Below are 26520 nucleotides of genomic sequence, written 5' to 3' on the forward strand. Positions count from 1 at the left end.
CGGGCTCCGACAGCCCGCGCGGAGGCGTGGCCTCAACCCCCGCAAACTCTACCCAGGCTCCGCTGCACCATGTATCTCGCCGTCCGACTTCTCGCGCGCTCGCGTCGCCTCGTGCGGCCTCCGGGCTCAGCCTCCGCTCCCGGCCTCGGAGAGGCGGCCGTCCTCCCACTGCGGCCCCCGAGCTTCGCCCGAATGGTGAGCGCGCGCCGTCCGAGCCCCGGCCTCCCAGCGGTGACCTTCAGCCGTGCGCTCGCCGGCCAGGCAGGCGGGAGGGATTCCCGGGGCGTCCGGGCTCAGCCCGGCGTGGGCTGCGTGCCCGCGTGGCTGGCCTCCGGGCCTCGGCGGGGCCGCGGCCGCCGCGAGCGAGCGCTTGAGCGGGGGCGGCATGCCGGCGAGGGTCCCGCGGGGCTCCGGGGGCGTTCGGGGCGCCCCAGCCGCACTCACTGCTGCGCTCCTGGGGGGCGGACGCCCCTCCCTGGCCGCTGCCCTGCGGACTGTGCGGGGCTGGGAGGCGGGGGCGAGTGAGCTGCCTCCCTGCCCCTTAGCAGCCTGGCCGGTGTGATGGTCGCCTCCGACCTGGGGCCGCGTGGTGATCTGCTTTCGGGCCTCCAGGTTGAAGGGCCTTAGGAACTTACACGATTTTGCTTTTCATGTAATTGCCTGTTTAGTTTGTTAGACTGACTGTGGTTCCCCCACTTTTGTGCAACTTGAACCTTGCAGCGAGGGATAGAGTGCGCTGAAGTACGTTAGGGGACTGGGTAGGATCTAACGGTAGCTAAGTCAGGGCTTTTTATTCAGAAACACCTAAGGAGCTTAACGGTCCGAGTTCAAGTCTTTTGCTCTTGAGAGTGGCACCTTCCGTAATTGGGGCTTTAACGAGCATTTTAAAGACTTACGCACAAGGTGTATTTCTAGGAAAAGTTTGGAAAATAAATGGTAGTTGAAGAAGAGTTACTGTTGTGCACAGTTCACGGTGCTGTAGTATGAGCTTTGCCGTCAGATGTGATTTCAGGTCCTGCGCTGCTGCTCAGTTGGGGTTTGGGGCCACTTGTCTTTGTGCCTGGGTTTCTGCATGTAAAATGGAAACAAGAACAGGTACGCAGCAAGACTGCCCGTTCAAAAGTACTTTGTGTTTGGCACATAGGGAGTGCTTATCAAATCAGTGCCCCCATCTAGTGTGTTTCAAAGGCCCAAGATACTTTCTGAACTATAAACTTGAAGGTGATTTCGTGGCATTACTGTGCTTGAAACTACAAAACCAGGGGTGCTTTATGTTCCTGCAACTCCCTGCTCTGATCATTTTAATGCATTTTAGAGCCTTTTAAAAATTTATGTAGTTTTTACTAATTTCGTGTTTTGTGAAAGGGAATCGGAGACTGGAGAACTGCATCTGTCCTGCTCTAAACGTTCAAAAAATAGCACTGCCTTGCTTTTAGTGTTGGAATGATAGCTAAGATGAAATGAAGATACATTCCCCCCCCAATTCTAAATATACCTTCTGCCCTCTAAGCTCCCTCCAAAATCTTTGTGTTGATTTTATGAAAAGTTTTTCTTATTGCTACTGTTGAGAATTTACATAACCCTAAACGCCCTAAGTTACCTTTTATCTAAAAGAACACAAGTGTTTATCCGGTGGGAACATAACGTATTTATTGAATGCCTGCTATGTACTGGGCTGTGTGAAAAAGACAGTATAGGCATAGAGTTTAGAGACTAGCAGGGGAGAGTAAATAAGCAAAGAAATGATGCACGGTTAGTTACAACGTGATAAAAACTAAGCAGGTGAGAGTGAGAATGTCTCATGGAGAATAGCTATAATAGTGCAGCTTTGATACCGCCTTGCTAGCATGGCGGATAGGGAAGCCCTACATCTTTTAAAGTCACTTTTATTTCCTTAATGATCTGCGTAATGGCTGTAAAGTCTGGAAGCATAGATAATATCTTCTATATTGCAGTGTAATATCAATAAAACTATTATATATTTGCCAGTATTGCAAGACTTGGTGGTCACCCTACATTTTAAGACCAGACAGACTTTTTCAGAAAGAAACCGAAAACCCGAACACAAGTCAAATATTGGATTTTTCTATCTTTGGGTAGTCCTTTTACAGGAAAAATGATTTGGATTTTCTTGAACACTGAAATATTCTTTTAACCCACCCTAAACTGAGAATCTGAAAGGCGTTTTATTTTTTAGGAGACGTCATGGTTCAGTTAATGGTTATCTTACACATGAATGTACATGGGGACATCTTAGAGGCTCAAGGCCTATATTTTTGACGTTTCTGGTTTAGACTGGCATTCAGATTTTGAGAACACCTCATTAATTTCGGACGTTCCTGGGGTTAGTGACTGGTAAGAATAGTACTTGATATTTCTAGGGCCTAATGGCAATAAGACTGTAGTGAACACGACCATTACCCTTCGTGCTTCTCCAGAAGTGGAGGTGATTTTAAATGAGCACGAATCTCACAGGAACCCATGGCAAGTTGCACTTTGTGCTGCCCCATGCCTGGCTGGTTGAACTCTTTAAACCATGGTGTTAACCTGAAGTGATAAACTGCCTTCTGCTGGAAACTCTTTCTGAAATATGGCATATGAAGGCACGGTTTTCAGAAACACTAGTTTTTTGTAACAGTGGATTATATTGTATGGATTAAAAACGTTTATTCATTTTCATCAAAAGCACTGATCATTTTCTCATTAATTCAGGATAAGCATCACTCCTCTTCTTCCCCAAGCCACTGGGAAGAGAGATACACAATAATGCAGAAAATCTTGAAAAACACACAAGTGCTTTTCAGACCTCAGGTGGATTCATTAGTGGATGGTGAAATCAATGTAGTGGGTAGTTACCAGCATTATTATTTTGACAGAGTAGAAGGCATAGTAGAGAAAATATTCCTAGTGTTTCATGAAGTTTTTGTTTCAGCCTTGAGTACGTATATGCACATGTTTATGTATGTACCAGATCGCTGCATAAAGGTCTTTTCTGTGGGTGACTGTTAAGAACACTTAAAGAAATTTGGCTTCTGTAGGTTTTTGAAAAGAATGTTTGAAGAGATTTGGTAAAGTTACCTGGTTTATTCTTTTATCCATGTATATATGAGCTTCTCTAATAGATGCTGACCACACATAAACATAGCCTCCTCTGACAGTTTTCTCTAATTCCTGATGCCTTACAAGGTGTTTTACAGCATTGCTTCAGTTTCTATTTTACAAATTTATGCAACCTCTATATTTCCTGGGGTTCAACTAAAGAGATAACTGTTTGGCTTTTTGCAACAGTTTGTTATTTGCTACCTAAGCTGCTGCAAACAAGGTTTATTGTTGCAAATTTGGGATGTTGATTTTTATTATAGGGACAGTAAGCATATTTTTTGAAGTTTTTGCTGAGGTTGTGATTTCAGCCACAATTGACTTCTGCACATTTTAATGATCACTGTCAAGATCCTAGAATTTGATTTGGAATTAAAAAATTGTTAAGGTTTAAGCTGAAGAACATTGTAAGATGTATACATCTAGATCTTTTCAGGTAACTTTGAATGGATCTGAGTTTTACCATAAAAACCAGTTACTTAGGGGACAAGTTATTGCTGTTTTATGATGAAAATTTAATAATTTCAAACACAGAAAGCAATGAGGTAAATCTAAGGAGTTGAACCTGATTCCTCAAGTGACTGATGGAAACTGACCTCCCTTTGGAGCTGGCATCTTGTTGCTGTCACATACTGAGGTGACGAGAGGAAGAAAAGCTAGCTCATGTGTCCAGTGTCACTGCTGTCATTGCTGGTGTTATTGGGCCAAAGTGTACTTTAGCATACGTGGGAATTTCCTTAAGCTGTCTAAAACAAAGATCATAATGCAAAGTATTTTTATTTGTGCATTTGAGATAGCATTGGTCTCAGGGTAGGAAGCAAGTGGGTGTATAGTGGTAGTGATGTCAGTGTAACCAAGCCCTACTAGAGAAGAATCTAACTGCCCATCTTCAGCTCCTTTTATGCTCCAGGGTTAGGGGCACAACTCAAGGGCTGGTTGTGGCCAATTTGAAGTCACTCCCTCCGCTTCTTGGCTTTTGGAAGTAGTAACAAAAAGTAGTAATTCAAACAGACTTCGGGTTTTGACGGTCCAAGGTTTGAGGGTTTCAGGCCCTTCCTCTTGCTAACTGGGTGATCTCCTGAAATTATTTAATCTCTCCAAGCCCCAGTGTTTCCTCTAAGGTGGACGTGGTAATAGTAAAATCTCCTAGAGGGAAAGTCAGATAAGGGATACTTGGAAAGAACTTGCTGCTTTAGCACAGTAGATGCTGAGGTGTGATTATTTTATTAGCTGCTGCTTCTTACTGGCTTAGGCCAGTCCTCTGCGGACTTCTAGACACAGAAAAAAAAATGTACCTCATTGGTAGTATCACTGTATTTCTACCTCGATACAATGATACTTTTCTATTTGTGCAATCCGGAAGGCTTTATATCATATAAAGGGTTTTGCTCTCTAGTCCCAGGGGATAACTACAAATTAGATTTTTCTTTTTCAGAGGACTATTTACTAAAACAGAATTATTTGGCTAGGGATTTTTAAATCTTCTGAATCATCTGACCATATTTATTTCATAATTAATGCACATTAATTAAAGCTCTGAGTATCTTTTTGAAGTCTCCTTGATATAAATTGTCACATGTAAATTCCAACTTTTTAGTGTTTTACAATAAATATTTTTTTATGATATTCTGAAATATTTGTTGAGCAGTTAACTTTTTTATTAGCAGAAGTTGAGGTACTTGGTAGAATCCTAGGGTCTCCATAAAAGGGGCTTTGGATCATGGGTTCTTATTCTGGGTGGTGGATTGGCTTCAAGATGTAAACGCCCTGAAATCATACATAAGATTTTTCGTATATGTATGTTCATTTTTCTAGAGAAAGGATCCATAGCTTTCCTCTTCTCAGAGGGTTCCATTGCCCTGAAAAGGTTAAGAACCGACCTAGCCCACCCTCCCTTATCTCTACATTTAATTAATAGATGAGAAGAGCTGACTTGCTGAAGGTAACACAGCTACTCGTGGGGGCTGTTTGACTGCAAAGCCTGGGCTGTTGATATCACACTGTGCTGGGCTCTTACTTAGTGTCTGTAGACCGTGGCGACACTCTGCTTCAATATCTAATATTGACAAATTTTAAAGTATCATTCTTAGGTCATTTTCTAAAGTTCCCAGTGAAACAGAGATTAATCCAAGTACAATGAACTGGTTAAAGCTTTGCCAATAAGAGGTATACTCTTGAACTGGAAAAGATTACTATTTTTACTTCAGAGGCTTTCCTTTATCTTCTGTATGCTGTGTGAATGCCATTGTTTGTCTTTAACATCTGCATTATTTGCAAATGATATCTGATAAGCGGTTAAATCCAAAATAAAGAACTTACCAACTCAACACCAAAAAAACCAAATAATCTGATTGAAAAATGGGCAGAGGACTTGAGTAGACATTTTTCCAAAGAGGATGTACAGGTGGCCAACAGAGGCATGAATTGTCAAGGAACTCCAAATCAAAACCACAATTATATATCACCTTCCACCTATCAGAATGACTAGAATCAGAAAGATTAGAAATAAGCCTTGGTGAGGGTGTAGAGAAGAAGGAAACCTTGTGTGCTGTTGGTGGGAATGCAAACTGGTGCAGCCCCTGTGGAGAGCAGGATGGAGGTTCCTCAAAAAATTAGAGATACTATGTGATTCAGTAATTCTACCCCAAGAAAGCAAAAACACTAATTCAAAAAGATAGATGCATCCTCGTGTTTATTGCAGCATTATTTACAGTAGCCAAATTAGGGAAGCAGCCCGTGTCCGCTGATAGACAAGTGGATAAAGAAGGTGTGGTGTGTATGCGCAACGGAATATTGCTCAGCCACAAAAAAGATGAGATTGTTGTCATTTACAACAACATGGATGGACCTAGAGGGGTGGTATGCTAGATGAAGCAAGTTAGAGAGAGACGAATACCACGTGATTTCATTTATACGTGGAATTTAAAAATCGAAGCAAACACAAAGCGAAGCAGACCCATAAACATAGAGAACAAACTGATGGTTGCCCGAGGGAAAGGGGATGAGGAGATGGGCAAATGCGTGCAGGGGAGAGGGAGGTCCAGGCTTCCAAACATGGAATGAAAGAAGTCGTGGGGTAGAAGGTACAGCATAAGGAATATAGTGGGTGGTGTGGTGATAATGTTGTGTGGTGACAGCTGGTAGCTACACTGTGGCGAGCATAGCCGGACCTAGAGTTGTTGAGTCACCATGTTATACACCTGAAACTAGTGTAACGTTGTGTGTCAACTGTACTCAAATTAAAAAAAAAAAAATGTGTGACAGAAATTTGTCAAGAAAAGAACTGGAGAGTGGAATGAGAGTCCAGTGGGATTTTTTGTCTTTGTAGTACCTCCTAAGGTTTCTTTCCCCTTACTGCTGAGAGATATGATTGCTTTGATACTCAGTTCCTTTCAAGCTGTGACAGTGTCTTCGTGTTTCTCTTTAGGCAAGCCAAAATTCCTTTAGGGTAGAGTTTGACACCTTTGGTGAACTCAAGGTCCCGAATGATAAGTATTACGGCGCCCAGACTGTGAGATCTACAATGAATTTTAAGATTGGAGGTGCGACAGAACGCATGCCAGTAAGTGGTTTTACGGAAGTGTTGGCTTTATTCCAATGAGTCACTTTATTTTCTAAATAAATATTTTGCAGAATTAAAATAAGTTAATGTGGAATTGGTTTTGTGAGTAATAGCATGTTTCTCTTTAAAATATCAAAGAACTTTTTGAAGTTTAGTACTATTACTTTGAGCTATGAGTTTGAATGTTTTAGAGTTTTATTTGATAGAACTAAGTGATTTGTCTTTTTTTTTTTTTTTAAATTAGGCTCCACGCCCAGCGTGGGGCCCAACATGCGGCTTGAACTCTAGACCCTGAGATCAAGACCTGAGCCGAAATCAAGAGTTGGACGCTTAACCGCCTGAGCCACCCAGGCACCCTGTGATTTGTCTTTTTATTTTTGCTGGGTTTTTTCAGATTTTTAGTAGAATTTTAGTTTAAACATTTTTAGTTTCAATACTTAGTTTTTTAAACTGATTTAAGGCTGATTTTTAAAAACTGATTTAAAAGAAACCAGGGTTTTTTTTAATATTACACTTTCTATCTTTCTTGGTTTTAGTTTCCAGAAAAGTATACACAAATACATAAAAATATTATTCCTCACCACATCTGCCTTATAACAGATAAGACGTAAGTATACGTGCAGTGCCACACGAATGACTGAGGTTCGTTAAACCTCAGTTAGAAGATGCAGCAGTATGGAGCGCCAAGAAAGAAAAAAGCTGTCCGAGGTGCGATGTCATATGGGTTATGTGATGGTGCATCTCGGTTTCAGAGCTGTCAGAGAGGGAAGAGGATGGAGGGACTGGCTTCCCTGTGCTGCTGGCGTCCAGCTCGGTATGAGCACTGGTCACTGCCAGGGTGCGGGACAGGCGAGGAGCCTCGAGGCAGCCAGGCACCGTCCAGTGAGATATTGTTTAACAGCTGTCTTCTGAATATACTTTTTATCTTACAGTCGTTTTTAACTTCCCTCTTTTAGCCCATTCCTCAGCCTTTATGACTGAATCCCGACAGGTGTATACAGTTTTACCACAGGCAGCTGACGCTTGGAAGAAAATCTTTTTGTCATTGCCACTGACAGGCAGCTTGGTGGTGGACGTAAACTAGGGTCAGATGACATGGTTAGATGACGGGGTAGCCGCTGATCCTAAAATGTCCTCATCTAGTTCATCTCCTGGGACTGAGGAGGTCAGTGCCGAGCACTCTCGGTAGGAGTAAACACAGCTCAGTTTTAAGGGCCCTGCTTCAGGCAGCAGGGGTGGGGTTCAGGGGTGTGCGATTGCTGCTGCTGCCCCAGAAACAGGGCAGCTGTCTGCGTCACGTATCTGTGAAAGACGGACACATGGGGTATCTGTTCTGTCACAGTTTGCTTCATCCTGATTAATATCCTGAACTTGTAAAATACAAAGCAGACTGTGATGTGCCCTGGCCTGAGCAGTATGAGTAAACCCAGCCCTTTGTACCTGAGGTCCTAACCAAAAAAGATTATGAACTTCTAATGTGAGTAAATTAAGAATAACGAGACCCTTCTTTTCTCCCCACTGACATTTTACCGTTTTATTGGACTCGTAGTCAGTGAAACGGTGCTCTGACTCTCTTTTCATTTTCTGAGTCCGCAGACACTGGGGTCAGTCGCTGCGTTCAGATGGTCAGAGCGGAGGGGCCGTTGGTTCCGACTTTGGCAGGAGTTTAAGCCACCACTGCAGTGTGCTCCTGTCGAAATTCAAATTCCCATCCATGTCATGTTTAAAGTTTTTAAGTTTCTAATGCTGTGTGCCATTTGTTCCTATTTCACTGGGGTAAAACACTTAAAAATGTTTTAATCCTGGTTTCTTAGAATTCAAAATACAAATGTTCTCTTTATTTCCTTTTCTGTTTGACCCTTGGCATGTCCTCTCTTCAGCCCAGGTTTAACATGTCCTACTCCTTCCTTTTCTGCATTTTTCACCCTGATTCCCCTTGAGGACTGTAGCTTCTCCTGTACTCTTTTCCCCACCCTTCCTTCCTCCCTTGCACACTTTCCCCCTTCAAACCTCATGTGAGATCTAGACTGTAATCCGCATTACTAATTTTGGTAAGAATACGTAATTCTCTGGTCTTAACAAAAACCAGATACCACTTCTTGAAGTGTCTTCAAAAGTTGCTGAATTTCATCTCTTTAAATTTGGTGAGCTGATTCAGAGCAGGAGGTGAAAAGACCTGCAAACTGGAAGGGTTTGAAATAGGGTTAGAGGCATCAGAAGCTGTCAGTCCCAAGTCTGTATGTAGTACCCTGGGTTTAAAGAAGTATTCTGACGGACGTTCCAGTGACTTAAGGAGTGTCAAAGCCTTGTTTACTAACTAGAATAACTGCCTTTTGGCTTTGGGATGAAATGATACCCATTTAGAATGGTTGTTTCGAACTTATTGGCAGTTAAATATTCTTTTTATTTTTATTGTTTTTGAAAAGAAGAAGGAAAAACTATAATGTGGCATGAGATCCAGTGAGGGAAAATAATGGTGCTTGCTGGTGAAATGATTGAGTACCATTTGTGTTTATATACATGAAATAAACACATATCCGTTATAATGTATTATAAGAAAGTGGTACAGGTGGGGGGGGCAGACACACACGTATTAACGAGTCAGCCTGTTTGCTCTTGTTTTGTTCCCTAAACAGATACGTGATGAATCTTGGTTCGTTACGTACCTGTCTGTAATCTTAGTGTTACTGTGGCATTACTTACTTCAGTGTTTTATGTACAGTTTTTGCACTTGCATAACATCATAATCTTAAATTTTTATGCTTAACAAAACTTGCAATTTTGAGATATTTTTCTGATTAATTTTAGATCCCAGTTATTAAAGCTTTTGGCATCTTGAAGCGAGCGGCTGCTGAAGTAAACCAGGATTATGGTCTTGATTCAAAGATTGCTGAGGCCATAATGAAGGCAGCAGACGAGGTAGGAGGTGATACGTGTGTTGTTTACTCAGTGGCAGCCCACCCGCGTCTCCACTACATGATGTTGGGCTCTGGCCGGGCAAAGGGGCACTGAGTTCCTGAGTTAGTGAATGTCACGGCAGCCTGGCCGTGTTCTTGTCTGGTGAGGATATTAATGTGGTGATTTGATATTGTGGCAACAGTTTCTGGAGGATGCTGTACCTTTTATTGTGTTATTTTTTATTTATTTTTTCAAGACATTTATTTATTTTAGGGAGAGAGAGGAGGGGGCAGAAGGAGATCTCTCAAGTGGATTCCACACAGAGTCTGATGTGGGGCTCAATCTCGCAACCCTGAGATCATGATCTGAGCTGAAACCGAGAGTCAGACACTTAACTGGCTGTGCCACCCAGACACCCTGACTTTTATTTTTAATTTTCTTGACTTTTCCTTTTAATTTATACAGTTTAAAGAAAACTTGAAGAGACACTGTTAAACTTATATTTGATTTTTTATTTTATGTATAAATGATTCCTTTTAAAATTAGTGATTATTTGATGATATGTATGGAGAATGTAATTTCAGTAATCCACTTAACGTAATCTTAAGGAAGTAGTCAGAGATAAGGGTTAAAAACCTGTATTTACAGTGTTGTTCATTGCAGTACTATTTACGGTAATAACAAATTAGACTGAACCTGACCATAACAGATGCTTACATACATTTCATAGTAGAGCCATAGAAAATTAGTTTTTTAAGAATGTCCTATGATAGAGTCTACCATATAGGAAGTATGGGGTCAGGGAGGTAACAAAATGTATGTATTTTATGATCCTAATTGTGTTTGGAAAATATGAACAGAAAACATGTTTTTCTGTTACTTGGGGCAGGCCTAAAGGGAGAAGCCAAAATGCCAAGAGTCACTGTTTCTGAGGGGTAGGGCTTTCATAACTTACACATTTTGCTCACTTCTCAAAATGTTCCACACTGAACATCTATTATATAACCAGGAAAAAAGTTTTACTTTAAAATGGACTAATTGTTTGAGGTAATAATTTTCTAAGTGTGTAATGATTTTTTAAGCTAAAATCATTCTAGAAGATGAAATGAAGCACTCCTGTCTCAGAAAGCTTATAATTCGGGGCGCCTGGGTGGCTCAGTCATTAAGTGTCTGCCTTTGGCTCAGGGCGTGATCCCAGGGTTCTGGGATTGAGCCCCACATCAGGCTCCTCTGCTGGGAGCCTGCTTCTTTCTCTCCCACTCCCCCTGCTTGTGTTCCCTCTCTTGCTGGCTGTCTCTCTGTCAAATAAAAAAAAAAAAACTCTTTAAAAAAAAAAAAGCTTATAATTCAAAAACTAATGCATAAAATTATATGACAGAAATGGGGACAGATCTGGGTTGTGTTTATCTCCCCTCTTGGCAGTTTCTGCTCATCGGACATCTGTGCGGCGAAGTAGCTATTAGCTACTTTCAAGTAACTCGTTCATTATCGTGCTGACTCCAGCTGTGACGTCTGTTGGATAGTCCCGCTGAGCACCACAGTAAATGTCTCTAAAACCACGTGTGCCAGCCTTCACAGGTGGCCCTATCTGGATAGCATTCGACGAGGCAGTTGGAGATAGATGGAGAAGAGAGACGGCTTTGATTCGGTTTTCTCGTGCAATCCATGAAATTGTTCTGTCTTTCAGAGTAGATAACCTTTCACTGTGTAAAGTAGCGGTCGTTGGAACATGTGATGCTGCGGAAGCTTGGAGTCGGCGGACAAACACGAGCTGTGCGGCACCGTCAGGAAATCAGTTAGCCTATGAGAGAAGGGAGCGTCTTTACAATAGTGCTTGATACGTGACTGCTTAATCATAGCTGATCACAGGAGCTAAATGGATATCGAATATTTCTTATCTTTAATAATTCATTTTTTATACTCTTTTTCCTGCAGGTAGCCGAAGGTAAATTAAATGATCACTTTCCTCTTGTGGTATGGCAGACTGGCTCAGGAACCCAGACAAATATGAATGTAAATGAAGTCATTAGCAATAGAGCAATTGAAATGTTAGGAGGTGAGCTTGGTAGCAAGAAACCCGTGCATCCCAATGATCACGTTAATAAAAGCCAGGTCAGTATATAATCTTTTCTTTGTTATAAATTGAAAAGGATACCTGAGATTGTGCTTGTAAAACAGGCGTTAGGTTTTTGACAAGGAAGGTTCATTTGGCTTGTATTCTTTAGTAGAAAGGACTTCTTACATGGTCTTATTTCTTTTAGGAACCTTGGGTCTATGTCTTGAACTTCATAAAAATCCCTATTAGGGCACCTGAATTTAGTATATATGTGTATTTGTATTGTTTGGTTTGTTTTTTAAAAATGCTGTATTTTTAAATAATTTTAGAATTACAAAAGAATTACAAAGGTACTTCACACAGAGTTCCTGTATACCCTTCTCCCAGCTTTCTTAATGTTAAACATTATTCATAACCCTGGTACATTTACCACACTGTGAAATTAACATTGGTATACAGCACCCTTAACTAGACAGGCTTTATTAGGATGGCCCTAGTTTTCTACCAATGTCTTTTTTCTCCCAAGATATTCCATGCTACACGTTGCATTTAGTCACTGTGTTCCCTTAGTCTCCTCCAGTCTCTGACAGCTTGTCTTTTGTTACCTTAACACTTTTGAAAGTAGCGGTCAGGTATTTTGTGGAACATTCCTCGGTTTGGGTTTGTTTGATGCTTTCTCATGATCAGATGGAGACTCTGGATTTTGGGAAGACTGTTGAGAAGTGCAGGGCTCCTCTTACTGCATCACGGCCGGGGTACGTGATAGCACCAGGACTTGGGACTGGTGATGTGAACCAACCCCTTGGTTAAGCCGGGGGACTCCTCCACCTTTCGTCTCTGTTAGAAGTGAGCCGCGGAGACCTGCCTGCACTCACGCCCTGCACTTAAGCTTCACTTTCTAAAGGGAGGAGTATCAAGCAATTTTTGGTCATATGTTAAAATCAACACAGAATTAATAGGTAATTTTGAGGCTGTGCAAACATCCTTAAACTTTTGTCCACAAATGTTATCATTCTTTAGTGGATCTTGCCTATAGCAGTTATGACTGTGATGTCTTAGTGGTGATTTTGCAGTCCCCTCGTTCCTTCTACTTGTATTAATTGGAACTTTTCTGTAAAGATTTGTCCTCGTCTCTCCACCCCAGCACTTATTTGTTTATGTGTATCAACATGGATTTGTGAATATTTATTTTTTAGAGTTCTAATCTGATAACTGTTAGTATTTATGTTGCTCAGATTGTTCCGGCTTTGGCAGCCTTCTCCGTTGGCTCCTCTGTCCTTTGGATGTACCCCCATCTTTTTTTACCCCTCCTTTTTTCTTTTTTAAGGTAGTTCTTTTCTTTCTTCTGCCACCAGGTGCTCCAGGCTCATCATTGTTGTATTTTTTTCCCTGCCCCAGCCCCCATCGGCTCCCATTTTTCCAGGGAACTCTGGGAGGATCTTAGTGGAAAATATTTAGAAATCAAGACCCAGTGCTAGGTGTAATTTAACATATTTTTGAGTATTAATGGGGAAGCTTTTTCACATAAGTTTACTGTTTGAAGGATTTTTCAAACTTATTAATTGCATTTAAATATATAACCTCTTCTTGTGTGTATACTGCAGTCTGAGATCTATGTGAGGCTAATTCAGTGTGTGCGTTCGGTGGAGGAGTGGGTGGAGCTACGTGGGAAGTGAGATTGGGTGCCCTGTGATTTAGGTTCCTTATGCCATTCATTCTACTTTTGTAAACGGTTTGACATTTTCCATAGTAAAAAGTTACAAAAATAGTGCATCTTTTTTAAATAGCATAATAACGTAAAAGTATGGGGTTTCCAGTTGAAAACAGAGCGCGGAGTGTGGACTTCCTGGTTAGGTCCCAGTTCTGCCGGTTCCTCAATGTTTTGGCAAGCCACATCATTTCTTTGAGAGCTTGGCTTTCCTATTTTTGAAGTAATGAACTACCTCACGAGTTTTACTCAAGTTTGATGAAAGACTGTGCTGCGTGACTGTAAGATACTTTATTGCTGCCCGTACATGCACTTGCTAACCGTACTTCTTCATGTTTCGCTGTCACTTACTAGCAGATATCATAATAGTATATGATACGGTCCTGAGTTCACTAAACGCGGTTGCTGTTCTTTGACCTTAAGTGACCTCTGACTTGCCACACATCATTATAATTGAGCACTAAGACATGTGTTCTGAGTAATCATTTAGTGAGATTTTTAATGGAGACATCCAAGCTTGTTTTTTGTTGCTTCTGATGTAAGCGTTTACATTTTCTGTAAATTTTCCAACAGAGCTCCAACGACACGTTTCCCACGGCGATGCACATTGCGGCCGCCATGGAAGTCCATGCGGTGCTCCTGCCGGGGCTGCAGAAGCTGCACGACGCGCTCGATGCGAAGTCCAAGGAGTTTACCCAGATCATCAAAATTGGGCGAACGCACACCCAGGACGCCGTCCCTCTCACTCTCGGGCAGGTAGAGGAGCATGACTGGGTGTGCTTCCGTTTGGTGTTGGTGCAGGTAGCCCGCATCCTGCCCTCTAAGTCACCCTGGTGTAAAGGGCCAGGTCACAGCACTTCAGTTCAATGGCAGAGACGGCTCTGCCTGGACCGGTCAGTAGTTTTACTGACGCCTTCTGAGCGGAAGAGCGCAGCGTGCGGACGGTGAGCTGGTCTCGGGGCAGTCGGCTCAGGTTGAGAGCTTTGCTCTGCTGTCTACAAGCAGTGGGACCTGGGGAAAATCAGTTAGCTTTTGCTGTGCCTCAGTTTTCTGAGCTTTAAAATGAGGAAAAGTGGGGCGCCTGGGTGGCACAGCGGTTAAGCGTCTGCCTTCGGCTCAGGGCGTGATCCCGGCATTATGGGATCGAGCCCCACATCAGGCTCCTCCCCTGGGAGCCTGCTTCTTCCTCTCCCACTCCCCCTGCTTGTGGTCCCTCTCGCGCTGGCTGTCTCTATCTCTGTCGAATAAATAAATAAAATCTTTAAAAAAAATTAAAAAATAAATAAATAAATAAATAAAATCTTTAAAAAAAATAAATAAAATGAGGAAAAGAACCTCTGCACCCTGGCCTAGTTGTGAGGTTCGAATCGGTTCATGTCGAGGGCTTAGCACCCTGCCGACGCGTAGTAATGAGCACATCCTGGCATTCGCTGTCACCATCGTCGTCATCGTCACCGACCGTCTTCCTGTCTCCCTTTGTCTCTTCCTCTGGATTAGTAGGCTCTATAAAAATTACTTTTAAATGGATTAAACAAGGCATATCTACCTCTAGGATCGTATTGGGCCACATGGGAAAGAGATACTACTCTCTTCCCCAAAATACCAGAAAGTGTTTTTATGTTTCTTGATCAGTGCCTCAAAACAGTGTCTAATAGCATGCACCACGGAGGAGATGAAAGGAATTAGGCAGTAGTGTTGCTAGTAAAACTCTCCTGTGGTTTGGGAGGTAGGACTTGCACAGTCAGGTGTCTCAGGTGATGGCGAGGTGAGCGAGTGCTGCTTACTTGAAGAGAGTCCCATTTGTAGATTTGTTCAGATGGACACTGCGAGAAGTTTGATTGCTTAGCTTAATTTCAGTACGGGAGGAATGAGGAGAACAGAATGGTTCATTGGGATGCCGGCGGTGTGAGGGAAGCGAGCTCCCTAACTTCAGTCGTGTCTGAAGGCTCTTCTCTTTGCCTCATGGGTTCTTAGCGCATGGCGTGCTTTCTGCAGAAGAACAGCGTATGTCTGAAACCTTTGAGGATCCCTCTGGTCGTGAATGTTTTCCTTGTTGGGTGTCACATGGTGGAAAACCACGGTGCTAACGTCTGGGCCTTGACCGCCTCCTGTGTAATCTTCGTTCTGCCTGTTACATCAGAAACAGTTTTCTGTCTGACTTCACCTTACCAGAGCACCTCCACTTGCTTTTGTTGAAATTGTCTTTCACATTTATGCAGGTTTTCCCCAATAAAAATAAAATTCTTCAGTGCCTGCAGCTGGTGTATCTGTTAGTCACATTAGATTGGATGGATCAGGTCTACCTGAAAGGAGTCATAGCTTCTAAAATGTTGTCTTTAAAACAGTAAGATAGTCTAATACTAGTCAAAAGCATTCATGGTTTTTCAGTGTTTTTAGGCAGGAAAAAGATAGCTTTAGTGTAACCGTATATTCTGGCTTGCTCAGTTCTGGTTTATGCCTCTTGTCCCTGCGTAATTCTTCAAAGGGGCGCTGCTGTGTTCAGACAGTAAATTCTGTGGCTTTCTTTTTTAAAGTGTGCCAAATTCTGGGAACCAGTGGGACGTTAATAGCAGAATTAACTTGCATCTTGAAGCAATAGTCTTGCTCTAGCCTGTTACCTTCCTGTGCTATTCAGTGAGCTGTTCAGCCTCTTGAATATTTTCAAAGCATAATTCTGTTCTCTGTTAGGTTTTTAAACTGAAACTGTGTGGAGAAAATGTCAACGCTTGCATTTGTCTTGGGAGAGGATTCAGGGTTTTTCTTCTTTCTTGACGTTGTCTGGGATACACCAAAAAAAAAAAAATCACCTGTGAACAAACCAATAATTTAATGTACTAAAATCTTTCTTTTTAAAATTTATTTCCTGTGTTGTTTCTCTTTGCTTTCTATTAAGAGAGGCTGCGTGTTATCCTCTGTGGCGTCGTCCCACCTTATAGGTTTATAAATCCTCATATTTCCTTGTACTCTGTTCGTCGTAGGAATTAAAATGATATACATACCACTTGGTAGCTCATAATTTACTACCTGAAACGTATTTAGAAGAACTTCTGTTTAATATAGACTAACTTGTAAGCTGTTGGGAAATCACGAGTTCTCACCTTAATTTCCTTCTCTTTCCAGGAATTTAGTGGTTATGTTCAACAAGTGAAATATGCAGTGACGAGAATAAAAGCCGCCCTGCCAAGGATCTACGAGCTTGCAGCTGGAGGCACCGCGGTTGGCACTGGCTTAAATACTAGAGTCGGCTTCGCAGAGAAGGTTGCTGCCAAAGTGGCTGCACTGACGGGTCAGTGATAATATGAATCACGACTCATTTTCGTTACACTGGCCCATATTTTCTAGGTGTTTCTGCTGTGAATTCTTGTGAATTTAAAGTTAAAAATAATAATTTCCCATCAAACGTGTTTTATGTCTGTTTCAGAAGTTGCGGTGTTAATCCTTTTGCCTTTTAAGTTTCCCGTGTACGATTCGTACAGTATGTAATTAAAATCCGTCAGTGCTGGCTTGTTTACTCTCATGGTGCTCCTCGGTTATTTTCCCTTAAAAGCTGTTTCAAATACCTTTTTTCAAAGCAGGCGAAATCAAAGGATGGTTGAGACATATTCCTTTCAGTGGTAAATATGTTGAGATATTGACAGGCTTAATTTCTTTTTTCCCTATATCATACTGGGATATTTCTCTGAGTTAATGACCTTTTTGAATCTTGTTTTTCCTTTAGTAGAGAGAGTGCTGTGTTCTCGGTAATAACTGTTATTACAACCGAGTTGTCATCTCTAGAAAACTCTTCCAAAGGTACAGAAGTTACTAGCGGAAAGGGCAGACATAATTAGACAATGTGCATTACTGCTCTCCAGCAGAGATTTGTTTTTCAGTCAGGTTTTAATCAAAAAGTTCTGTATTATAGGATTAGAATAGGTGCTCTTTAAAATTTTGAACACAGGCGACATTGAGTGAAATGTCTAACTCCTTTTGGCCCCCTGCCCTCTCGGGATCTGTGGGGTTCTGGCTAAAGGAGGCACTAGAACGGCCCAAGACGGGGAAAAATCGTACTAGTAAAGGGGAGTGGGGTAAAGGGAACTTGAGCTGCGTTTCCTCCTTACTCAGAAGTAGTCGGGCATCATACATATGTTCGCAGAAGAATGGCGTTTTTTCTTTCAGTGCATTTCCTGTCCTTGTTTCTTTATCCTTTAAACACGCTAGTATCACCAGATTCTTCGACTGGTTCTGGACTTAAAGAAACATAGACAAAGCTTGAATCATAAAATAAGCATTTTTTCTTGAAGTTAAGTGTTTCTTCTGTTTTTGCCTTTCATCTCCTGGAACTTTCTGTTTAACTTGCTGATGTTAGAAAAAACATTTCACTCTACCTGTTAAGTCAGAGGAATTTCTTTTTCTTCAGGCTTACCTTTTGTCACAGCTCCAAACAAGTTTGAAGCTCTGGCCGCGCACGATGCTTTGGTTGAGCTCAGTGGAGCCATGAACACGACCGCCTGCAGCCTGATGAAGATTGCAAACGATATTCGCTTTCTGGGTTCTGGTCCCCGCTCGGGTCTGGGAGAACTGATCCTGCCTGAAAACGAGCCAGGAAGCAGTATCATGCCAGGTAATGACAGAGCTGCTGAACGTCCGCGCCTGCGCTCGACAAGAGCCCGGGCATTCTCAGAGCAGAGCGTGTCTCCTTGTGGCCAGCATGATCCCAGGCATGGATCGGGACGGGTGGGGCGCGCTCATTTCACCGTGTCTGCTGGCCACCTGTAATCAGAATTGGGAGCACCACCCAACAATACAGGAACAGAGAATTAGCACGTGTACTTTGATTCCTACACGAGAGAATGTGTAAGTTCCATCTTTCATAATCCAGAGCCAGAAGAATTCTGAAACCAGCTGTTAAGGTGATCAGCATGGGTTGCATAAAAATGAATTCTTCCAACTGCCTGTTATTTCATTTTTTCCTGTGGGTTTTGGCCTGTCAGATAAGGGAAGTGACACAGACACTGGCTGTCTGGATTTTAGCGAGTCATTTGACAGACTCCTGTGACATTCACTGAGTCCGTGGGGACGTGTGGGCAGCCCTGTTAGACGAATGTGGTGGGTGAACAGTGACACTTAAGTGACACTAATGAGTGGACCTCAGACTGGGGGCATGTCTCGGTAGCAGGCTGAAGGGCTCGGCCCCTCCAGCACTTGATGGGTGACCGAGGGCAAAGGCAGGGAATGCGTGTGCGTCACATCAGTGGACAAGGGGACGGCCGTACGCCAGGTGACACGATCAAGGTTCATAAAGAAAGGCCTCTGTGGGCTTGACTGAAACTGACAAAGTGACTTTTAATAGTGAAAAAGAAAGAGCTGACTGTAGATTCTTCTAAATCTGTGCGTGTGTGTAGAATAAGAAGAGATCTGATTTTAAAATAGTTCATGTTGAGAAACGATGTGAGTTTCGTAGACTGCAAATTCAAGGTGATTGCCTAGGAAAGAGAAACCCAGATTCACAGATAAAGAAATAACCTTTCCAGTGTGTTGCCTTGTACTGGTCAGAGGACTCTGGGGTGTCTGGTTCAAACTTGAGCTCGTCAGAGGGGTGCTGCCGGGGCGGTGGGGCTCTGGAGACTTACTATGAGTAGGAGAATTCCAGCTTAATGTCGGCTTCCTCCGAGAAGTCTCCCCAGTGTCAGCGAGGTGCCTCTTTTATGACTGTTCCCATAGCAGCCGCCTTCTCGGTATTTACCCCTCATGTGCTGTAACTGCCAGCCCTCTCCCTCTCACCGCGGTGTGTTCAGTGCCTGGCTCCATAAATATGTGTACAATGGAAGAACGCCGTGGAGATGGGGAGGACTGATTTAAGGTGTGGGTGCAGGTACTCATGACTCATTAGCCATTGAATGAATGATTCACGGTTTGTGGCAACCCATCCCTCTCTCTTTGCTTGGTTTGTTTCCATTGTATCAGCACTGATGGTTGGGGACTTGCTTTATTTAATGAAGTTAGATTTCCTTCTTTTCTTGCTTATTTGACGTAATCCCTGATCTTAACGGACACTCGAGGCCACGAGCATGTTTGATGTGGCGTCTTTCCTTGGTGGCTCTTTTGAAGGCAAGGTGAACCCGACCCAGTGTGAAGCGCTGACCATGGTTGCCGCCCAAGTCATGGGGAATCACGTCGCCGTCACCGTCGGGGGCAGCAATGGACATTTTGAGTTGAACGTTTTCAAGCCAATGATGGTAAGCTTTAGGTTCGATTTTTAATGCTTTCTGACTGAAGGCTAATTGTCTTGTGTTTTCTTTCATAAAGGTTTCTAAAGATTTCACATTAGGCACAGGGATGATGAAAGTAGCATGTGGAAGTCAAGCGTATGTTAATATTAGAAGATTAAGCCTGGATATTTAATTAGGTGATTTTTAGCTCAAGGAATTTGATGGTTTGCTTTATTTAATAGGAAGAAAAACTCTGAAATAGGATGTGGGTTTCTTCCTCGTCACTCACCCAGTGGGGGGGACGCCAGTGGCTAGAAATAAGTCTCCTCAAGCCGTCCCTCAACCCTGTCTCTTCCTCACGTTGCTTCTTTCTTCTTCCCTCAAATTCTGTCTTCTTAGAAGGATAACTCACATTCGCCCTCAGGCAGATTTGCTGCTCCAGGCTTCCACCCCAACTTGTCCTTGGATTGTTCTCCTGGTCCTTTGGAATCCCCACAGACTTGATAACATCTGACCTTGGCCTTGAAACGCTTCTCCTTGGCTTCCTCAGCACCCTCCTCCCATGCTCTTCCCTGTCCCTCTCTGGCTCTCCTGCATCTGTTTTCCCTCTTCCACATGCCTGGAAAACATTCGTATGTCTAAAATCTCTTCTTTACCTTCATCTTCACAAAGATGGAGCAGGGTGGCCCCATCCTTATCTTTCCTCCAGGTCCCTCAGCTTCAGATAACAGAGCTGTCGTCGTTTGGAGTCCATTATTTGGGTAGAGTGTTATATCTAAAATATATTAGAGGCTTATTACCAGTTTGCATCTGGTATAAAGTCCGGTTTTAATTTGATAAGGACATGTAGTGACAAATATGAAGACTGTTTATTCGGTATATTTGTCCAATCTCTGTCAGGCACTATACTGGGTACCAGTGATAATAAGCAAGACATATTTTTTTGCCCTCACGGAATGTACAGTCTCATGAAAAGTAAAAGTTGGGCCAAAGCAGGACGCGGACATCTAAGCTTTTGCTTGCATGTCAGATTCCAGTTAATACCAGCTGCCTGGCAAATGTAGCAGTGCAACATATGTCTTGCTAATCTTTTTATTTTAAAAAACAAAAATGTATTTTTTGTCTTTTATAGAAAATACATCAAGGTAATCAACATTTGCCTTATATATATTTTTAAGATTGTATTTATTTGAGACAGCGAGAGAGAGCATGAGCAGGGGAGGGGCCGAGGCAGAGGGAGAAGCAGACTCCCCGCTGAGCAAGGAACCTGATGCGGGACTCAATCCCAAAACCCGGGGATCATGACCTGAGCCGAAGGCAGGCGCTTCACCGACTGAGCCACCCAGGCACCCCACCATTTGCCTTATATTAAAGTCATTAGTATCACATCAAACCTTGAAGTTCTGAGCCTTCTACTGGAGACCATTGTTGGGACTGTAGTTTTCAGACCCTGAGGTTTTAGACCAAAAGAGAGTGGAGCGTGGATATATCTTTATACATATTGGAAATGCCATCAAAAAGGAAAAAGCGCTAAAACAAACTGATTTTACGTTTGTTTTAAATGTTGTGTGAAAGGTTATTTTAAAGGGTCTGAGGAATATTTGTGGTTAAGCATTAAAAACGTCACGACCATTAAGACCTGGGAAGCCCTCATTGCACTGATTGCCTCAAACAGGCTGAACTTTCTAACGTCTGCGTCTTTACTTCCCTTCCAGGAGATTCTTTTTCCATCTCTGGTTATCTGAGGCCCCTCCATCAAATAGGACTTCAGCGATTCCTGCAACTGAATTAGTTTCTTTCTCTGTGCTAACATTTCATACCTGTGTTCTTTCGCACTACAGGGTCTCTTGGGTTCCAGTTATTTGTATTTTTTTTACCTCTTTTAGATTTCAGTGTCCTCAGATGTTCATAATTCTTTCTGTGTTTCTGTGGGGATAGTGCTTTACAAGTCGTAGGAGTGCTTCATGTTTATCCAATTACATATTTACTCATTTACGAACCAGCGCATAATATATATTATTGGACAGAAAAGTTAGGCTCAAAAAGCCGCTCTCTTTCTCTCCCTCTCCCCTTCACCCCTCCCATCACAGATCAAAAATGTGTTACACTCAGCCCGGCTGCTGGGGGACGCGGCCGTTTCCTTCACAGAAAACTGCGTCGTGGGAATCCAGGCCAACACAGAGAGGATCAACAAGCTGATGAATGAATCTCTGATGTTGGTGACTGCTCTCAACCCTCATATAGGTAAGGTTTAAGGAATAAGAATGTCATCTTGACTACAAATGGAAAAGCTAAAGTATTTTTAAGAGATCGTTGGGTCAAGGTGGACAGCAAATTCCTTTCAGGAATTGTTTAGTAAAATGTCATAAAATATTTGAAATTGTGTTATATTAATATGCTGTCAGTTATGCTTCATTTTATTTGAAATGTGGTAAACTCTGAAGTTCAGACTCACATAAATCTTAATGGTATTGAGACGTTGAGATTCTGCGCAGACTAGCTGGGACAGGTCCCCTCAGTTGATAGCGTCACTAGGTGGCACTGGCCGGTTAGCAGTGGGATGGATTCATTTTTCTGCCTTCTCTAGATGCTCTGCTACACTTTGATTTTGTTGTTTTATTCAATTCACAAGTAGGAAGTTACCAATAAGAACAAAAGAAAAAGAGTGGTATTCATTGCTTATAGGGAAAGGCGGGAAAATATACATATTTTATCTAAAACCATGACTCTCCTATTGCAAGCCTTTGTCAGAATTATCAGTATTTCATTGCGTAAATTCAAACATACCGACTTGTGTTGTGGCCTGACTATAGCGATTCTCACTAAAGACACGGTTTCAGCTTGGAGGTTTTGAGGCATTCACTACGTTATGTCTCTGCACCTTCTTACTGCTGAGCTGGGTTGTTAACATATTCTTTGATTTTTTATTTTATGATAAGTTAGGAGACGGTCATTGGCACAACATGGTTGCTGTTTAAAATATTCTCCTATAATCCTGAACTTTCAAGGCACATTTTCTATTATTGGCTTCACATCCAGCTGACATTTCAGTTTTACAAAGTGAGAGCTCATTTGGCTGCTTCATGCGGCTCTGAGCTACCGGCACACACATCGTGTACACCCGTGTAGCCGTGATACGTCTCCTGTGCTGTGCTGTAGTGTTGAGGTCGGTAATGATACTTCGATCCTTTACAAACTGTTGCACTTCAGCATTCAGCCAGAGCGCAGAGCGCCTCACAGGGGAACCCACAGGCTTATGTGAGAAATGTTCCCTCGCATGTGGACTTCAGAACACTTAAGTTAGAAGAGCTCCTAACTCTGAATAATTGATCAGACTCTCTTGGAATCAGTTTTCCGTGAGGTAAGGCCATACAAGGATAAATGGGCAAACCACACCTTGCTGGAACGCATGAGCCTTGTAGCTGCTCGTCGTGGGTCCTCTGCCCCTCGTTATGGAGCAGGCTGGCTGGTGACAGGGTTCTGCGGGACCCGAAGAGTAGAGCTGAGTGGTTAGCGTAAGACTCAGACTCTAACGTCCTCAATACAAGAGCACACAGTACCTCGTGTTGACTCTGATCGTTCGATGAAAATTCTTTCTCAAAGTTACTCTGCTCGGTAAATGCGCTTTTCAGCATGCTTAGCATTCACGAGTTCAGGTGAGTACTAAAACTGCCCGTAATCTGTTTCATAGATGGTTAATGGTTACATGCCAACAGGTAACATCTTGCCTGGTTGGCGATCGTGTTGCCTCGAGGCCTTTGTCCTCTGATCTGGAGGTGTCCGGGGTTTTTTCCTCCTTTGTTGGTTTCATTTTTGGGTTTTTTGTTTTTGTTTAAGATTTTATTTATTTGGGAGAGAGAGAACAAGCAGTGGGGAGGGGCAGAGGGAGAGGGAGAAGCGGGGGATCATGACCTGAGCCAAAGGCAGATGCTTCACCGACCGAGCCGCACAGGCGCCCTTTTGTGTTCTTTCTTGCTTTTGCCTTCTGACCCTTTTTTCAGTTGTGTTAAGACAACTTGCAAAGCTGTCCATGCCCTTGCCTTTGTTAATTCCAGAGGAAAGTAAGTGAGGCCAGCAGCACACCTGTGGTCTCTGGTACAGGACTGGATCCATGCTAAAACTCCCCTGCATCCTCGCGATGTCTGGGAAGACGTCAGGGTACTGAGAAGTGCTGTTGGAGGCGGCTGGCCAGGTGCATCCCTCCGCACGGCCCCTGCCCGCCCCCCCAGCGCCAGTCCCCGCGGCTCCGCACGGGGTGGTTTACTGCCGCACTACAGCACTCAGCCGGTTAGAATGGTGGTTTTCGGTTAAACGTGTTTCTGGAAACAACACGTATTTCTGCTACTCAGAAGTATGTTTTCATGTCTCGGTGCTATATCGTGTTCCTGCTCTTCCCCCTGGGAAAATGGGAGTTATTCTGTGGTGTAGTATTGACATTGGGAGTAATGTTTTTGATCCTTTAAAAATCATTGTACATTAGCAGTCAGCCCGAGAGCTAGACAGGGGAACCCAAAGGTGATCGAAGCAGCCAGCTGCCCACAGGAACATATCTGTTGTAGAAAGTGAGGTATGTTTAAGTCTGTATCATTTAAGAAAAAGGAAGGTTTTATTCTGTATCAGATATGACAGCTCTGAAGATAATCACTGTTAATTTTTTTTTTAAGATTTTATTTATTTATTTAGCGCAAACGGGGTAGGGGCATAGGGAGCGAGAGAGAGAATCTTAAGCAGACCCTGCACTGAATGTGGAGCCGACACGGGGCTCGATCTCACGACCCCGAGACCACGACCTGAGCTGAAACCAAGAGTGGGAGGCTTAACCGTCTGAGCTACTCACGTGCCCCTATTAAATATTTCTAAGATTAAAAATGTTACTGAAGAGATCGGTGGCCTCAGTCGACTAAATGATTGATTGCCTTTTGATCTCAATACAAAGGCCTACACTGGCTTTTTATTTTTTCTTCAGGGTATGACAAGGCGGCAAAGATTGCCAAGACAGCACACAAAAATGGATCCACGTTGAAGGCGACTGCTGTGGAACTTGGCTATCTCACCGCAGAGCAGTTCGACGAGTGGGTGAGACCTAAGGACATGCTGGGTCCAAAGTGATTGAAATAAATTTATGGTAAAAATGATTATGTTCTATAAAAGAAATGAAAAAACTCCTTATTGATGTTCTGAAACGGAAACGGATGAATGTGCAAGGAGGCCGCTCCTGAACTTGACCGTCTCTAGCAGAGCAACTTGGTTGATATTATAAAACCCCAGGGTGTGCTGGGTCCAAAGTGAACTTGGAAAGTGTAAGCGAAGTGATTAAATTGTATAAAGTCAAAACAGACTCATTTTTCTTTTATGTTAATTGACTGTATTATAGTCGAATCTCATTTCTGTGTATGTGTGTATTGCTTCATATGTTTTATAGAAGAGCAGTACTGATTTTTAAAGAGTTTTAATTTTGTTGGCTGGTACTGTTTTCAATTCCCCTGTAATGAAAAAGTACTTGTTATCTTGTTCCTAGGTCATATACTTAGACACCTTTTCTTTTCCTGTGATTTGGGGGCATAAGCTAACGGAACACTTGCCCTGCAGCTTGGAGGGGGCAGTGGGTACGTGTGTGCGTGCGTGTGTGCGTGTGCATACGTCTGTCCATTAGGGAGTAGGGCAGGTTTAAAAATTGGGCAGACAGACTCCATGTGCTGATGACCCACACACACACCTCCGACCTTAGATCAGTCATCACAGAAGGGCTGCGGACTGCGGGTCAGGAACTCTAGGACATGGATTAGAAAGGGTCAGGGTGTAGGTCTGAACTTGGGAAGAGAGGAGGGTGTCGTGCAAGGCAGTCCTGTCCGTTACCTCTGCGTACCAGAGCCGGGATTTTTTAGCAGGGATTCACCTGAAACAACCACAGGGGATTTTGAACAAGCAGTTCTAGGGAGACCCAGGCCAGATTGATCTAAACCTGAAGCTAACGGCATGATTTAACATAGAATCAACCTCCATTATGGAGGGACTAGGTCAGTTTGGATTTTTTGCCATTTCTCCTTGTGTGGTAAATAACAGGATCGTGGGGAGACAGAGTCCCACTAGTTAAAGCATCTCATCTGTAAGCAGTGCTGTATCAAGCATGTTTTTAAAAAATGGGGAACTTACCCCTGATACTTATTCTTGGAAAATCGGCCATCAACACCCATTCCCTGTGGTCTTTAGAAGGCAGCGTATGTAGCGTGTAAGATTGTAATTAAAAGTTCTAGAACCTTTGGTGAAAGATGAAATTATGTTGTAACTAATCTCTTAAGCCTGAGTGAGCACTCTTTTTTTTTTTCCATAAAAAGGGTTTCCAAGCTTTTTTATGGAACTGTGGAACTTACAAGTTCTGCTTTCCAACCCATCAGTAATTGTATTTGCCACTGTTCTTCTCATGGTGATGGTGCAATGCTTGCACATTCTGCTTTAAAACAAAGCATGCTCCTGGTCTCTTTTGTTTCAAAAAGATTTTTATTGGAAAAAAACATAAAGTTAGTTAAATTGCTTAGCAGTGCCTGGTCGTCGCCATCCCAACTGGCAAGTGTTGTGTCTTTGCGGAACTTTGTGACGTGGGTGTCCTGCCCAAGCAGGCGTCCTCCGTCCCAACAGGCCGCGTGTGACGGCTCAGCTGGAGACGGAAGTGGTTGCATAACAGAGACAACAGCAGATTGCGCTCCCAGCTCAGTCTCATGCGGCTGTCTGCTGTGTCCTAGCGCGTTACGAGCCACGGTGAGACTCGTGAGCTGACAGTCACCTCCGTGTGATGTTGGTGAAGGAGACCCGTGCTTTATGACGGAACCCTGTAGGAGGGTTTTAGAGTTCCCTGGTGAAGGGTCGTACTGCCCGTCAACCTCAGCGTTTTTACACGGGGGCGGTTTTGTCTCCATGGGACGCTTGGCAGTATCTTGAGACCTTTTTGGTTAAAATGTCAGGTAAATATGTATAAAATGGACACAGAAACAGTCCATTGATTGTGAAC

General features: G+C 43.1%; 1 protein-coding gene across 1 annotated transcript; it reads left to right on the forward strand.

Moving 5' to 3' along the window:
* The first annotated feature begins 26 nt into the window (after nucleotides 1–26).
* On the forward strand, nucleotides 27–24848 carry FH (fumarate hydratase). The gene is made up of 10 exons (XM_034666665.1): nucleotides 27–195; nucleotides 6527–6661; nucleotides 9470–9580; nucleotides 11495–11671; nucleotides 13897–14079; nucleotides 16444–16609; nucleotides 17723–17926; nucleotides 19414–19541; nucleotides 21605–21758; nucleotides 24481–24848. Exons 1-10 carry the CDS (start codon nucleotides 70–72, stop codon nucleotides 24621–24623), a joined length of 1527 nt encoding a protein of 508 aa, XP_034522556.1. The 5' UTR covers nucleotides 27–69; the 3' UTR covers nucleotides 24624–24848.
* The last annotated feature ends 1672 nt before the right edge of the window (nucleotides 24849–26520 follow it).

Source organism: Ailuropoda melanoleuca, chromosome 8, assembly GCF_002007445.2.
Source record: "Ailuropoda melanoleuca isolate Jingjing chromosome 8, ASM200744v2, whole genome shotgun sequence".
Classification (NCBI taxonomy): domain Eukaryota; kingdom Metazoa; phylum Chordata; class Mammalia; order Carnivora; family Ursidae; genus Ailuropoda; species Ailuropoda melanoleuca.